Genomic DNA, 14,935 nt, shown 5'->3' on the forward strand with positions numbered 1-14,935 from the left:
AATAAAATAAAAACATTCATGGACACATACCCACTGTTGAAATCTGTTGTATATCAGACATTTTTAAAATCACTGCATTTGCAGGAACTCCGACAATTTGCTGAGGCTGGGGTTGCGTCGTGACAGATTGTGGCACAGCTACGTTCGCTTGCGGTTGCATTTTCGTTATCATTGTTCAATACAAATTACACACGATACAAAGCGAAAACGTAGAATACAAAACAAATCAAATCACTGTTCCCTGTTATCCATAAGAAAAGAAAATCTCCCAGATCAACACATCACATCACAAATCCCACGACGCGGCGGATAACGGAAACATCTTGTAGTATTTTTATTGTACTATTGTCAATATAATGTCAATTTCTTTTATGCACGGTACTATAGCCTTTATTGCTCTTGGATTATGAATGAAATCGCATAAATGTTTGAACGGATATTCAGTTGGTAAGAATGAAGGAAATATTTCTCTATGGTTGCTGATGTTTCATTACTTATTATTTTAACAGCAATGTAACTTCATAAAATTTCATTAAAAATACTTAAAAATATTACGGTTTAATTGAAACATAAATTCACGGCTATCAGTTTTTATTAATCATATAAAAATATTAGCTTCAAATAATGCTACTGACTCTTTCCTTTTTTTACCCATATCCGTTTATTTTGGCGGCAATTTAAATTATAGTTTTTTTTCTGTAGTCATATAATTAGCAAATATATAACTATATCTATTCTGTTTGCTATACTTTTCCGTCCAGTCCAGTATCAGTCCGTACAGTCCGTGTAGTACTGGGTTTAAACAATTTTTTTCTCATTTTGTAAAACACTTTACCTAATTCTTCTAAGAGTTAATGTTGGAACTTATACACTCATATTTTACAGGTCCGCATATTAGTCCATATATGACAGTTCTAATCTATATCCATATATTATTATTAGGGTAAAATTAACGGCATCTAACTAAACTTGCGTTGCTTACGTAGTGACATTCTCCCAGGACGCAAACGTGAGCAGTTATACATATATTTCACCTTTTTGGGACATAGGATCTTTTAGTTTCCATTGTCAGGGTCAGAACAAATAATCATAATTATAATAACATAACTTTTAATTATCACAAAATATGGACGGATATAAAAACAGTATCGTTTATACTATGTATTCATTGCAAAACACTTTTATACTTCATGCTGAAAAATTGATTTATTCTAAATACGAAAGAAGATATGCCACTTCAGTGAGATCTTGTGGAATCGATTCATGATAGCATATATACAACTCTCTTGGTTCTGGTTCACTAAACACGCGTCTGTAACAAAAAAACAATAATTAAAAAAAAACTACTGTTTTAAAATGTGGAAGGTAAAAAAAATTTTGAATATTAATTTTTTTTTTCACACAAAAATATTTGTTTCTATTAAATAAAAAAAATGTTTTTTTATAGCCAAAAAGACTACACGAAATATATATACTTCCACTACATACCCGACAACCCAAAACTGAAATGTCTCTTGATTCTTCTTGTTGATTCCGCACTGATTTAAAATTTCCATGGGTGCTTGAAATAAGATCCCATATTCTTTCACAGCAACAAGGATTTTATTCAATGGGTTTGCCGGTGCATGATTTCTCTTAAACCTGTAAAAACATTGAAATATTTTATGTTTAGAGTTTATGTAATTAACATTTTCCCGTCTTTCTTGCCTGTTTCTATCTTTTAAAACAAAATTACCATGTCACTGGTAATTATCATCAAATAGCCTAGTGACGTAACAGGACATTAAAGCTTTATAGGAAGTTAATAAAATGGGGTCTTTTCTAACATGAAATGTCTGTCTGTACCTCTATAGCTTTTTCGGGCGACCTTTTTTTCATTAGTGGTGTGCGTGCAAATGCTTATGTAATTAATGTGACTTTGTATACAAATGACTAAATAAAAATAATGTAATGGACAATTGACGACAAAAAACTAAGCAGTTTTATCTATTTCGGGTAGTCGTCACTTAGGTAGCTAATGAAAGGCTTAGGTTAGCTAGGCTAGGGCTCATATATGCTAATATAGGGCTAATATAGTCCTCACCTATCATGGTTACAACGCGTTATCTTTTTATGTCCCATTATCTGCCATCCTGAACTTGCTAATTTGGATTACCTTATGTTGCTTTATTAATTACATTCCTAATTTAAAATTACTGTAGTTTATATAAGTGATTTTATTAAGTATAATTTAGTAATAACAACATGCTCATAAATTATTTTGACGTATTATAAGTGCAATTTTGTTCATAAATAAAGTAGTTTATTTATATAGTACACTTAAAACTTTGGAGCCTCTTGAAGCCGAGGGTGTGTGGCATTTTGCTCGTCAAGCCCTCCTAATGTTACGCCACTAGAAGACCCTAAATAATTTTATGAGTATATTAGATACGTTAAAAATATGCCTATTCTTATGAATTTTGAGATAAATAATTAATTATGTTTGCAAGTAAATAACAGCTCTTTAGACATAGTTATTACAAGAGACATTCAAACATAATAATGTAAAATTATAAAATTATCATAATATTACCTAATACTATGCTGTAACAACTCATGTATCTTTTACATGCTGATCGGAATGTTTTAATGATGAAGCTATAGAGGATGTTGTTACTTTGAGCCTCAATGTTCTTTACTGGTGCAATGAGTATGCCTTTCTCTGATTCCAGTTGTATAAAGTGGAATAACACATTCTCTTCACCTGCTGTTATTCTGAAAAAAAAAAACAATTGTTTTAAAATCGGGATTTTCAATACGTTTATTTAACGTAGATAATTTCATATTATGTTATATATAAATATTGTTTCTCGAAGCTGCCTACTTAATAAATTATGTAAGAACTACTTTCTTAAGATAATTAAATATTATTCACTCAAAGCTATACCTGTGTATGGTAACGTGATTTATCTCATTCAGCAATGATTTCCTTATATCCGACATGTCTATGCTGCTACTCGCTCTGCTACCCTCCTGTAAATCATAAATGCTTCTATTATTTAAACATATTGACAGAACTCTATGTATTAATGTCTTTGAGGAGCATATTGCTATCTCATTCGCACCTCCGTACAGTGATGGCGGTGACGTCACTCTGACTGTAGGGTTGTAATAATTTAGACATCATTATTTAAAGTAATAACCCGAAAACTATTCCAACGCAATGTATTTCCCAAAAATAATTTGGATACAATGTCACACACCTGCCCATCCCAGTCTGAGTCGGATCCGGAAGATTCGCGACGGTTTCTCAATTCTCTATCTGCTCGTCTGCCTTGGACACGCTCTTCACTTTTTTCACTGTAACATTATTAAAGTACAAATAACTATCGTATTTTTGATATTCAATACAGTTGTTATTGGTACATCGATTAAAATACAGAGCTACAAAAAACATTACGAAGCAAAAAATATCGACACACTGCGTCCGAGTTTTTCATAATACAAAATTCTACCTTCAAGCGTAAAATTAAGAAAATAGAAATAATTTTGATCACCTGGTACTCTTTAAACTATTAGAATCTTCAGAATAACTGACATCTAAGTTGGAATGTCGATATTTCTGTCCATTGTACCACTGTGAATACAGATTATGATGACTGCCATATGTACTTATAGAGTTGTCACTCGTATTTGATGCAGTATTGACATGTTCTGAAGAACTGTGACGCTTCTTCACTTCTAATGGGGATTTTGATATTTTAAGGGTCGATTTTTGTGATGATTCTGGCTTTAATGCTGAAAATTATACAATAATTTTCAACAATTATAAATAGGTGCAAAACTTTAGCTTAACTTTTGGCTATAAAATAGAGACGTTAATGAAACTATCGATATTCTAGAACCAGTTGATAAAATCTATTATATGAGCAACAATCAGTACATACAATTAATCTCCTTAATTTTCTTCCCATACTTTGTTAGATATTCTGGTACTATTTCCAGCTGCGGGTGCGTGTTGGAACGCGCCCACGAACTCATATACTTGTCTAAACCGATCTCATATAACAGTTCTAAGCAACTCTCACACTCTTCTACGTAAAATGGCGATGGTGGTGTCACTCCAATAGCCTGGAAACAAACATAAAAATCGTCAAAATCTGACTAAGAAAATATGGTGAAAGCAGTTACTAATATTATATTACACCATATAATTTTGTGAAATGTCTGGTTTTAAATATAATATATTAAAAATAATACTTCAACCATACATTTTAATAAATGCATTAATAGTTCACTCTTTTTTTAAAAAAAATATGTGTATATTTTGTATTGTTACTGATGAATAATTTTGTTAACAGCATATTAAAAACTTACTTACATCTTCAGTACATCCACCGGCTTCCATTAATGTGGATAGAATAAAGTGGCCTTTGCCAACAACCAAAAGAAACCATCGACCATCGGGAATTCTACAAAGACAGGGAAATATGTATTAAAAAAAAAGACATTGTATTACGAAATTTCTACAACATACTTTTATCATTATGGAATTAAAAAAATAATCAAAAATATATTTGCTGACCATTTATTGGTCTTTTGAAGACAAATTAGTAGACCAATATTGATTCTGCTTTTACCGATTTATACACACCTAAGTACATTTTTTCAAATATAAAATAATAAAAAAATGACTACCTATATTCATGATTATCATTCTTGCTCTGTTTTCTATGTTCATGTATAAATACTTCTTTCCACATCACAAGCTTTTCCATTTCTTTTACGGTGCTCATGTTTAGGACTCCATTTAATTTTAAAAATGCATTGATTTCCTTTAAATCTTCATCTTGTAAATGTGAACTTAGCAAATGTCCAGAATAATACAAACAGGAACCTATTACTGTATAGAGCCTTTGAAAGTTATCTATGTCATCAGTCTGAAAAAAACGAAAATGCATAATATTAAAACAAAATATAACATAAAATATTTACTAAAGTTAAAGTTTACTGTGACCCGGATTAAATATTTAACTTGAATATTTATTTAATTAATGATACTACTACAAAACAAAACATCCATCATATGCTACCACCACCGCACAAAATAATATTCTTAATACAATTATGTTTAGTACACTACAAAGTAATCAGGCTCCAGTAAATAACTTACCCTCTACATTTTCCATACCAAGAGGCTTGAAGGCAAGCATGCAAGGAGGAAAAGTATTAAATGAGCAGAGTACAGAAGAGGCCAAATGTGTATTATGTACGAACCCATTCACGGTAATCTGCAGCCTCTAGCTCTGTTATAGCATCATCAACTTGCACCCTAACATCCAGTGGTAATGTGATTGAATGAGCGGCTAAAACATCTTCAACAAGTATGTTCTTATTTGATTTACTGTTGTTACCATAGAGCAATGTAACAAATATCCGGCTAAACAGACCGTCAAGCTTATCAACATTGTTCGGTTTAGTAAAACATGCCTTGAGAGATCCGTACAAAAACTCTAACAACTTCACAATTTCTATAATCAGTTTCTTGGCACAAAACAAATCAATATCATTATTCGGAAAAGCTATAAGTAACAAATCACTATAATGTGATGTGTATGTAACATTTATAAGTATGTTATTGTATAATATTGTAGAACTAATCGGTTCACTTGTTCCAAGGGACTTTGGGGCTAGATGATTCATTGTTACGTATGCGCCTCTGGTATTATATAGAAAATTCTGATTGAAGGGTCTTGGATAGCAATACAGCACACCTTTATCATCATTACTGTTGTATTCTATATCATTACAACAAATGTATAGTACAGAACACATTGATTCATTCAATACATGAGTTAGGGTATTGTCAGGTGCACCTTTTATAACAAGCAAACTTTCTATACTGAATATATTCTGTTCCTCAGTAGGCATTTGGAAGGTCAGTTTGGGACTGCTAGGATCTTCCACAATTCTTTGTAAAACACTGTTTATGTTATAAGAATTTACTTCAATTCCATTTATTTTGTATAAAAAGTATCCTTTCTTAACTTTTGACATGTAGATAGCCCTGGCTTCAGTTAAAAAATCAACTACAACCAAGGTTTTGTTATCGGAATGTGTTTCCAGACTTATGCCAAATAACTTTTCAATTTGACAATTCTTTTCACTGCTAAATATCATGTTTTTGCTAACCTGGAATTACCAAACATAGTTATAACTAAAACAAATTAATTATAAAGAAACTAAATCATGATATAATAAAATTACATATTTTATCCAAGCATTGATAATACTTTTTAATTTGTGTAATATAAGGTGTTTTAGTCAAACTTACAAACTAGAAATTATGAACTTAAAAACATTCATGTTCTGGTCTAGATGAAAAGAATTAAAATTATCTTGAATTACATATCTTAAAAAAATATGGTGAAATATTGAGAATAAATAAAAAATATTACTTTTATCTATGCAGCCTTACAATTATAATAATTTAAATTACAATTACATAAATACCTGAACAACAATAAATTTATAGTTATCCTCATAATAATTCTTGCTTGTACTTGGTGTGTTGTGAGAACTTGTCCCTTGATCTAAATGTTTTTTGGAGGTATCATCAGTGTTTTTTGTTTTGTTTACCTTTAACACTTTAAATATTCTTCCTAAAACAAAAAAGATATGCACATACTGATCTTATGGGCCAGTTTTCACATAACAATATATTTCAAGTTGTTTAACTTTTAGTTTAAACACCTTGTTCGAAACATACCCTTAGTAGATCTCCTTGTTGAAGACCTTTTAAAGTTACTTCTCGGCCTAAATGTTTCGCAATTTTCTAACAATGGTGTTTTATTTTCTTCGTGTACTTCAACGGGTTTAAGCTTTATATAAACTAATTCCCCATCTTCACCAACGTCCGAATCCCATTCTGGAACGGAACTGCAAGTACAAGATACAAATAAATAGCTATATAAATATATAAAAAGCTTTACAGTGAAATCGCCTGTATTTACCTTTCTGAATCGGAATATTTGGAATCATCAGATGAATTGGTCCAATCATTATCGGAATCACAGGGACTCTCCTCAGTAATTTTTCTTTTATACTGGTTCATTATATTTATAGTTTCAGTTAATAAAACGTTTAGTTTTGGAGCAATTTTAAAAGTTCCTATATAGTTAAAAATTCCAAATAGATACTTTGTTGATTTGACATTTATGACATATGTCAAAGACCAGTGTTGCCAACTCTTTTTTGTTGAATCCAGAATTTCTAGCAAGCTCGAGGTACTATTCTTTTACTTTGACTTCATAGTAAAGACTGAAAACTCTATGAGACAAGAAGATAGATTATTTTTATTGATAATGATTTAATAAGTATAATAATATTTATTATTGTAAAAAATTATCCAATGATACACATTTGACAAATAAAATAAAATGTCAGATTCTTTGTAAATTTGGCAGGAAAATTCAAAAATGGCAAGATACAAAATGTTATACATAATTTGTTTTCTGTAAAAAGTAATAAAATATTATGTAAAATTATCATTCACCGTTTGTATTTACTACAAAATCTTATTTACCATGTAACACAAATTTCAATTAATAATAATATTCATACATAGCAATCAATTAACAGTAACCAATGGATAACGATAGTGGTGATGAGAATAATGATTCTGAAAATTCTTCCGTTATTAGCTTTAGTTTATTTCGGGGGAAAATATCCGATGGGGTGAACAAAGAGATTGATCTGGGCGATTATTTCGATAAGAATCCTTTCACATTTGCAAGTCAAACTAAAAAGCCTGAGTGTGAAACATTTGGTACACAAGTATCAAGACCTGCTTCGATATTGCGAAAATCAAACGAATTCACACCACAAGGAATCGATGTGGAAATTAGAAATTTGGAATGTACGGACCTTGAAGAACCATTCTGTCATGTCAAATTAGTAAGACTACCTACCTATTTTATTTACTTTAAATATTCAACATACTACAATATGAGGTATTTTAGTCTATATTTTATATTTACCAATTATCGGTTACAACAACCTCACTGCTTATCCAAACTTTATCGTTAGGTGGCAGGACCTATGCAAAGGGCCAGATTCAGATCTCATGTACCTAAGAATATAAAAAACTTTGTTCTGATTGGTTCCGAATTTTTGGGATAGATGGAAATAACCAATTGGGATCGTTTATTGGAAATGGCGGACAGTGCACTGCATGAAGTGTATCCTTAATAGCAATCCAAACTTTGTTTCGGGCCCTACACAGTTTGATATTATCATCTTTCCTTACTACGTTGATTCTCTCCTTCGTTTCCTTCAAAGCCGTTGCATTTGCAACATCAAGGGATACCTAGTACTTATCCCTATTTAAAGACTTATTGGTAGTTACTAATTGCAACGATTCACTTTTTTAACGATTTCACATACTTGAATGTAAATCTACCGAATTTTAAGTTATGCATATCTACGTATCTTCATGATATTTCCTTCAACGTTCAAGAGCGCTATGATAATTCCTCTAAAACAGTCGTCACTAAATAATAAATCTATACGTACATACAAAAAATTATGACAAACTTAATAATTTAAGGATTCTATACTGAAGTTAAAAGACAGCACCAAGAAATTGCTAAGTCTACTGGAAGAGATTCAAGCTAAGACTCACACTAAAGCACCTTTCCCGAATGAGCCTCGCATCTACGATGTCGTTAAGTCATTGCCTGAAAACGGCCAAGTGCCGGATAATGTATGGTTTTTGTTATTTTTTTTTATGACACATAAACATGACTTATAATTTGACAAGCAAAAGGTATTCATTTTGAATGAGCACGTTATTTGTGTTTTAGTTTAATAAATGAAATAATATATCTATGTTTTAATACTTGCAGACTAAGACTGTAACAGATGTGATTGGCGCAAGTGCAATAAAGAAGTTAGAAACTCAGACAAAAGATTTGGACGCGATATACATAGAGGTAAAGGTATTATGTGTCCTAATGAGTAATTATTGTACACTGTAGTTATTTATTACAATAAAATTGGCTTACGTAAGTTTAGTTGACCTGCAAGGTCTTCATACATGTTATGGTAAGAACAAAGAAGTAAAGTAGGTAACAATAAATTAATTGTAACATGGTTTAAGAGAAAATTTTAATAATAGATATTAGATACATATTTTTTCAGGATGAAGATGATTGCTCTGTTTACAAGAGATTAACAAGAAAATGCAACTGTTTGAATCAACAGGAATATAATGATTTTATAATACATTTTAACGAAGACACTAAGTATTACACGAGCAATGTTGGAGAAATTATAAAAAATATGCGGATACTAAAAAAGTTCCTATACATGAGTGGCGGATTTACCAAAAACGCTTTGATGTTTTTGAATGAAGTACGTTAGCAACGTTGGCAATTTTAGATTAATTTCATTACAACTTTTACTTACCCTTTCTTTTTACTAAGGGAACGGCAATCAAGACAGTACAACATCGTATCGATTGACGTAGGTTAGTCGTCGGGGGTTCCCATAAATTATCAGTGTAATCGGGCAACGGTGTTATCACACACACGTAAAATATGTTTTTACGCTTTTACTTACTTATCAACCTCAACTCTACACGGTCATTTACAAAGATGCATGACAACCAAGACCCCTCTGTACATAGAACAAACATCTAAATCTATAATTAGGCCAATAAACGATTGTAAGGTTCTAAAGTCCATGTGATAAATCTCGTTGTCAAACTTTCATACAAATAACAGTAAGTACAATCAATTCTTGCTAAAAAATATAGTATTTCAGAGATATAATTTAAAAAGTTGAACATTCTGTTCTTCCCGCAATAGAAAATGCGCAGTTTAATTTATAATTTAAGTCCACGAACAAACCGATTAATTTGTATTTTTGTTCTTAGGGATTATCAGAGTCATCTCATAGTGAAAAAGTGGAGATAATACAAGGAATATCACACGCCGATGTATGCAATGTGTTCGAGGAGCAATCAATAGTTACCATTTGCATATCGTGGCCATGTAAATACGAAAACTACGGCGATTCTGTGACGCAGGTATAATATATATTTTTATATCGTGTCTTATCCAGACGGCATTTGCCGCAATAAATATGATTCGCTCGGACTGTCCGTAAATCACGTTTTATTTTCTCTTGCGGATGATAATTTCGTGGTAAAAGTTATTTTTATAGTAACGTCGTGTCGTGTTATTTAAAACATGAGCGTTAAATAACACGCTACATTATGCACATGAAGATATTTTCAAATTTTCTAGGTTGATTGGGTATTGAACTTATATGGATCTAGGCACTGTCGTCGGTTCAATATAAATTTCGTATTACGAAGACCTTACAAGAATAAACAGGATATCGTGTTGATTACAGGCACTAGCGTCTGGATTTCTGTTCAGATTGGCACAACTAGAAGAAGGACGTCGATACTTAAAGTTTAGCTCCAAAATAACAAACGACATAAAGAGACTTTTGAGAAAGAAATCTACTAAATTAGAATTTGATACTGTGGAATCCTTAAACTCCACATTGAACCTGTTACATCCACCGATGACACAACATCTTAACGTGACATACTACTGCAAGCCTGTTGAAGAAGGTAATGCGAAGTTTACTACGAGGCCCGTTAATTATATCCCAATAAAACTGTACAAATGTGTAACATCCCAAACTGACCAAATAGAATTTACACGAAAACCAGAAACTGTAACATAGTATACAAATTTATATCAATGCATCATTTGAATGTGTTACGAAGCAATTAAATCTAGGTAGGTACCATAATCTGTAACCGTTTCGATATCTCCCTTATATAAATAAAAGTTGCTTTATATAATATCTAAAATAAAATCAACAAGATATCAATATACATGCCCGATACACCCTTTTTTATAGGATTAGACAGACATTGTCACGTCAAACTAATTGCGGCTGACGGTTTTCAAATACTGCGCCAAAGCGGCAATTGCTTATTTCTTTTGAATATATCTCAAAAGGCCAAAAATATTTGAATATTCCAAGTGTCAAGTTCGGCCCTGCACGTTCAAATTTATAAATATCCGTAGTACTTGATACTTATTATCGTCATAGCGTATACATTTTACAGCTTTTTTTTTAATCTCGTTAAATTATTCATAGGTTTTGGAAATAAAACTATCAAAGCGTTGGTTCAGTACCGACAGTACATGACTTTGGAGGAAATTTTCACTCACTTGGATTTACTGCACACCTTGAGTAATAAAGATATGGGGAGGAAAGAGCTAACCCTGTTTTTACCAGCCCTACTCTCTTTATTTAAAAATATGCTGTTAGAGTATGATAACAGTGAAATTAATATAATAATAACGAATATACTGAACAATATTGTGGCGAGGAATATCTATGAGGAACAACCTGAGTTACCGAAAACTATGATCATCGCCGATACCGCTACGGAGGTAGATTTTTTTTTTATTGACATTATTTGGTTTTGGAAGGAATGTTTAGCATTTGATCCTTACGGGCTAAGTGGGTCTTGTTAATCCCATATAATAAAACAATGAACTAATTTACTTCTATGTACGTATGTACCAAAAAGTAAAAAAAATATATTCCAATGTAATGTTATTAACGATTTCAGCCTATATCAATGAAAAATGAAATAAACCAAGTTCCAAACCCAAAGAAGAATAAACATAAAAAATTTGAAAAATCTAAATTAGTGCTGACACCAACGAAATTGCGGCAAACATCTAAGAGAAAAGGTATCTATATGTCTTTTGATTGGTGATAAATATTAAATAAATAATTGTTCAACTCCTAGATTTTTATAAAATTCGTATGTTGATGAGTGTTTAATAAAGTAATAAACATTTGATAAATACTTAATAAAATAAATGTCAAACCCTTTTAAAGCAATTTGTATTGTAGTTTCAGATTGGGAGACACCCAGCTTACTTAATAGATCAAAGAAATTTACTAAAGGTAAATAGTACTGTATAGAGCACCACAATATGGTAATTTACATATTTTTAGTTATTGAGAATATTTTCCAAACATACCTGTTAATTTACAGAAATATTGTTAGTGCAAAAGCTTTGTAAAATAGTATGTTTGTTATCTATACTTCTATACTATTATATAAAGCTGAAGAGTTTGTTTGTTTGAACGCGCTAATCACAAGAACTACCGGTCCAAACTGAAAAATTCTTTTTGCGTTGGATAGCCCTTTGTTTGTGGAGTGCTATAGGCTATATATCATCACGCTATACCCAATAGGAGTGGAGCAGTAATGGCTAATCTCAGGAACTACCGGTCTAAACTGAAAAAATCTTTTGCGTTGGATAGCCCTTTGTTCGTGGAGTAGTATAGGCTATATATCATCACGCTATACCCAATAGGAGCGGAGCAGTAATGGCTAATCTCAGGAACTACCGATCCAAACTGAAAAAATCTTTTTGCGTTGGATAGCCCTTTATTCGTGGATTGCTATAGGCTATATATCATCACGCTATACTCAATAGGAGCGGAGCAGTAATGGCTAATCTCAGGAACTACCGGTCCAAACTGAAAAAATATTTTTATGTTGAATAGTCCTTTGTTTGTGGAGTGCTCAAAGTTATATATCATCACGCTATGACCAATAGGAGCGGAGCAGTAATGAAACATGTTGCAAAAACGGGGAAAAATTATTAGTTTTGAGATCTTCCGTTGCGTGCGCTGCGTAAACGGTTAAAGTTATGCAACAATGATGTATGACGGGATTGTTCCTCTTAAAAAGTTCTAAAAATATATTATAAAACAAAGTCCCCGCTGCATCTGTCTGCCTGAACGTGTTAAACTCAAAAACTACCCAACGTATTAAGATGAAATTTGGTATGGAGACAGTTTGAGACCCTGGGAAGAACATAGGATCCCGGGAAACTACTACTTTTATAACGGAAAACTTTAGCCTGAAAAACTTTATAACGCGGGCGGAGCTGCGGGCAAAAGCTAGTCTAGTATATTTGTTAAAAACCAACTCAGACACAGCTGAACAGTTTTGGATGAAATTCGACACACGGGCAGACCAAGTCTTTGATTAACATAAGTTACTGTTAGTCTGGTAATCTGCTCAATAGTTTTATATCTGATTTTTCAAAAAGATGGTGTTGCTATCATAGAGGTGGCATTATGAATTGTAATAGTGTTTAGGGACTTATAGAGTCCCTAATTATCTTTTATTTTTACAATTATATTTTTACTAACAGTCTCTTTGTTTTCAGTGAATTCCAAAAACCCTATAATATTTGTACCAGTAGATAAATAAAATACAATGAAGTCTAATAAAAGCAATATATTGTCAGTAAAAATGCATGAATACATCACAAGGCTAAATTATTATCACCATCACAAAGCTTATGTGTAAATGTTATTAAATACATGTTTAACACATTATCGTTTCTCATTTAAAAAACAAATAAAAATAAAACTTCAGAGATTCAACTTCAGAATAAAATATGTATATGGAAAATGTAAAACGGAATGTTTTCAACATTAAAATTGTCTGTAAAATGCAATATTCTGAAGAATTACTTGCCGTTTCCTATAAAATTAAATATCTTTCAATACTCTCAATGAGATCTAAATAATGAAACCTTATCCAGCTATCAATATAAACTCAGTCAAAATACCTATCATCGTAATTGTTGCTTCTCCTTTGTCTATCATGGTATGTGATAGCTCTTTTGCTTGTTGGTGGAGCATTTTGTTTGAAGAACATTGCTAGCAGGATATAAAACCCTCCAATTATTTTACTGAAAAAGTCCAACAATCCCAAAAACATAGGTGTTGAATTTTTTACAAATATTGAAATTTCCCTTATCAGAGCCAATATAAAACTCCCCAAAAAGTTAACAAAGGAGGTACTGCCTGTGAATATAGCTATAACAAAAGCAAAAAAGAATGTTATGAATTCTTTCACATTGGTTACAGACAAAACACCTTTGAGGCTTCCAACTATTTCAGTGTAGGTTTCATTTAATGACACAATGCTATTATCAAGATTAGTATTCGCCGTGTCCTTGATTTTCTTGGTTGATCCAGTCAATATGGGTTCTAGTTCTATGAATGCATCTGATATATGCCTGAGACACTTCAGAGTGACAATAATTTCATCCTCTCGGAACTTAAGACTTTTAATTTGAAACCAGAACGGTCCAAATGGTTGGTTTTCAATTTCGGTCCAAATACAAACACCGGAAGCCCCGCAGCCGGCCGCATCCGAATCTGTTATTCCTATCCAATGTATTTTGGGGCAGGCAAGTCGCAGCTTGTGTTGCGCTTCTAATAAGTCTCTCTTTAATTCGACCTCTGCCGCACTAACAAGCACGATATCACGATAACCGATGCGCTGGTCAATTAATCTCCTTTCTAAATAACGGCCCAAGAATATTCGCGACTTCAATAATTCTTTGCAGTATTTTTTCTCTTTCACCGTTTCCACGTCGCCACTCACATCATGTTCTAATGAAGCTATTGATAAATTAGCTGCTGGACTTCGGCTCATTTTTGTAGAGAATTGAAAGATATTTGCACACAAAACCTTTTACCTTAGCACTGTTGACTGTTCACTGTTGTCAGATGAAGTTGAAGTCCATTGATACCTATTGAACATTGTGCATAGACATATTATTGGAAACTATCATTTACTCTGTCTTTTATATCCTAAACTATATAGGAAATACAAGTAGAACTTATCTATATGCTAAAGTTATAAAATTTTTAAATTGTGACTGGAACGCGAATTTTTGTTGACTGACTCATGTCATGAACTCGGTACTGTCAAACACAAAGATTATATTTTTTTTATTATTATTCAGTACAGAGGGCAGGCTATAGACTTTTAACCATACTGCCTACTATTATGTTAGTAAAGAAAATATAATTTTAG

The 14,935-nt window shown here is 32.0% G+C and overlaps 4 protein-coding genes across 5 annotated transcripts in view; 1 reads left to right on the forward strand and 3 right to left on the reverse strand.

The window, feature by feature from the left end:
* Nucleotides 1-402, reverse strand: part of LOC115441751 (UDP-N-acetylglucosamine--peptide N-acetylglucosaminyltransferase 110 kDa subunit) — a 35,150-nt gene extending 34,748 nt beyond the window's left edge. The window contains exon 1 of the mRNA XM_030166643.2: nt 31-402. Within this exon, the coding sequence (XP_030022503.1) occupies nt 31-172 (142 nt within the window). The 5' untranslated portion in view covers nt 173-402. The remainder of the gene's footprint in view (nt 1-30) is intronic.
* Nucleotides 403-1,099: 697 nt separating this feature from the next.
* On the reverse strand, nt 1,100-7,541 carry LOC115441770 (protein inturned). The gene is given in 14 exon segments (XM_030166671.2): nt 1,100-1,312; nt 1,489-1,641; nt 2,573-2,606; nt 2,609-2,754; nt 2,927-3,012; nt 3,243-3,339; nt 3,537-3,777; nt 3,927-4,110; nt 4,361-4,451; nt 4,678-4,919; nt 5,257-6,171; nt 6,493-6,641; nt 6,749-6,918; nt 6,993-7,541. Coding segments are annotated over 14 exon segments (2,715 nt in total). The 5' UTR covers nt 7,094-7,541; the 3' UTR covers nt 1,100-1,206.
* Nucleotides 7,539-13,437, forward strand: LOC115441757. Of its 2 annotated transcripts, none has more exons than XM_030166655.2 (10): nt 7,539-7,935; nt 8,588-8,743; nt 8,886-8,972; nt 9,181-9,393; nt 9,917-10,069; nt 10,399-10,624; nt 11,164-11,462; nt 11,645-11,768; nt 11,935-11,988; nt 13,269-13,437. In XM_030166655.2, the coding sequence occupies exons 1-10, from the start codon at nt 7,627-7,629 to the stop codon at nt 13,310-13,312; spliced, it is 1,665 nt and encodes a 554-aa protein (XP_030022515.1). In that variant the 5' UTR covers nt 7,539-7,626; the 3' UTR covers nt 13,313-13,437. The 2 variants fall into 2 exon arrangements, with proteins under 2 accessions (XP_030022515.1, XP_030022516.1); XM_030166656.2 differs by having other exon boundaries at nt 9,244-9,393.
* Nucleotides 13,325-14,782, reverse strand: LOC115441753. Its single transcript, XM_037440427.1, has one exon. The coding sequence runs from the start codon at nt 14,549-14,551 to the stop codon at nt 13,664-13,666; it is 888 nt and encodes a 295-aa protein (XP_037296324.1). The 5' UTR covers nt 14,552-14,782; the 3' UTR covers nt 13,325-13,663.
* Between the last annotated feature and the right edge of the window lie 153 nt (nt 14,783-14,935).

The sequence above is a fragment of the Manduca sexta genome, chromosome 19 (genome assembly GCF_014839805.1).
Source record: "Manduca sexta isolate Smith_Timp_Sample1 chromosome 19, JHU_Msex_v1.0, whole genome shotgun sequence".
Taxonomy (NCBI): domain Eukaryota; kingdom Metazoa; phylum Arthropoda; class Insecta; order Lepidoptera; family Sphingidae; genus Manduca; species Manduca sexta.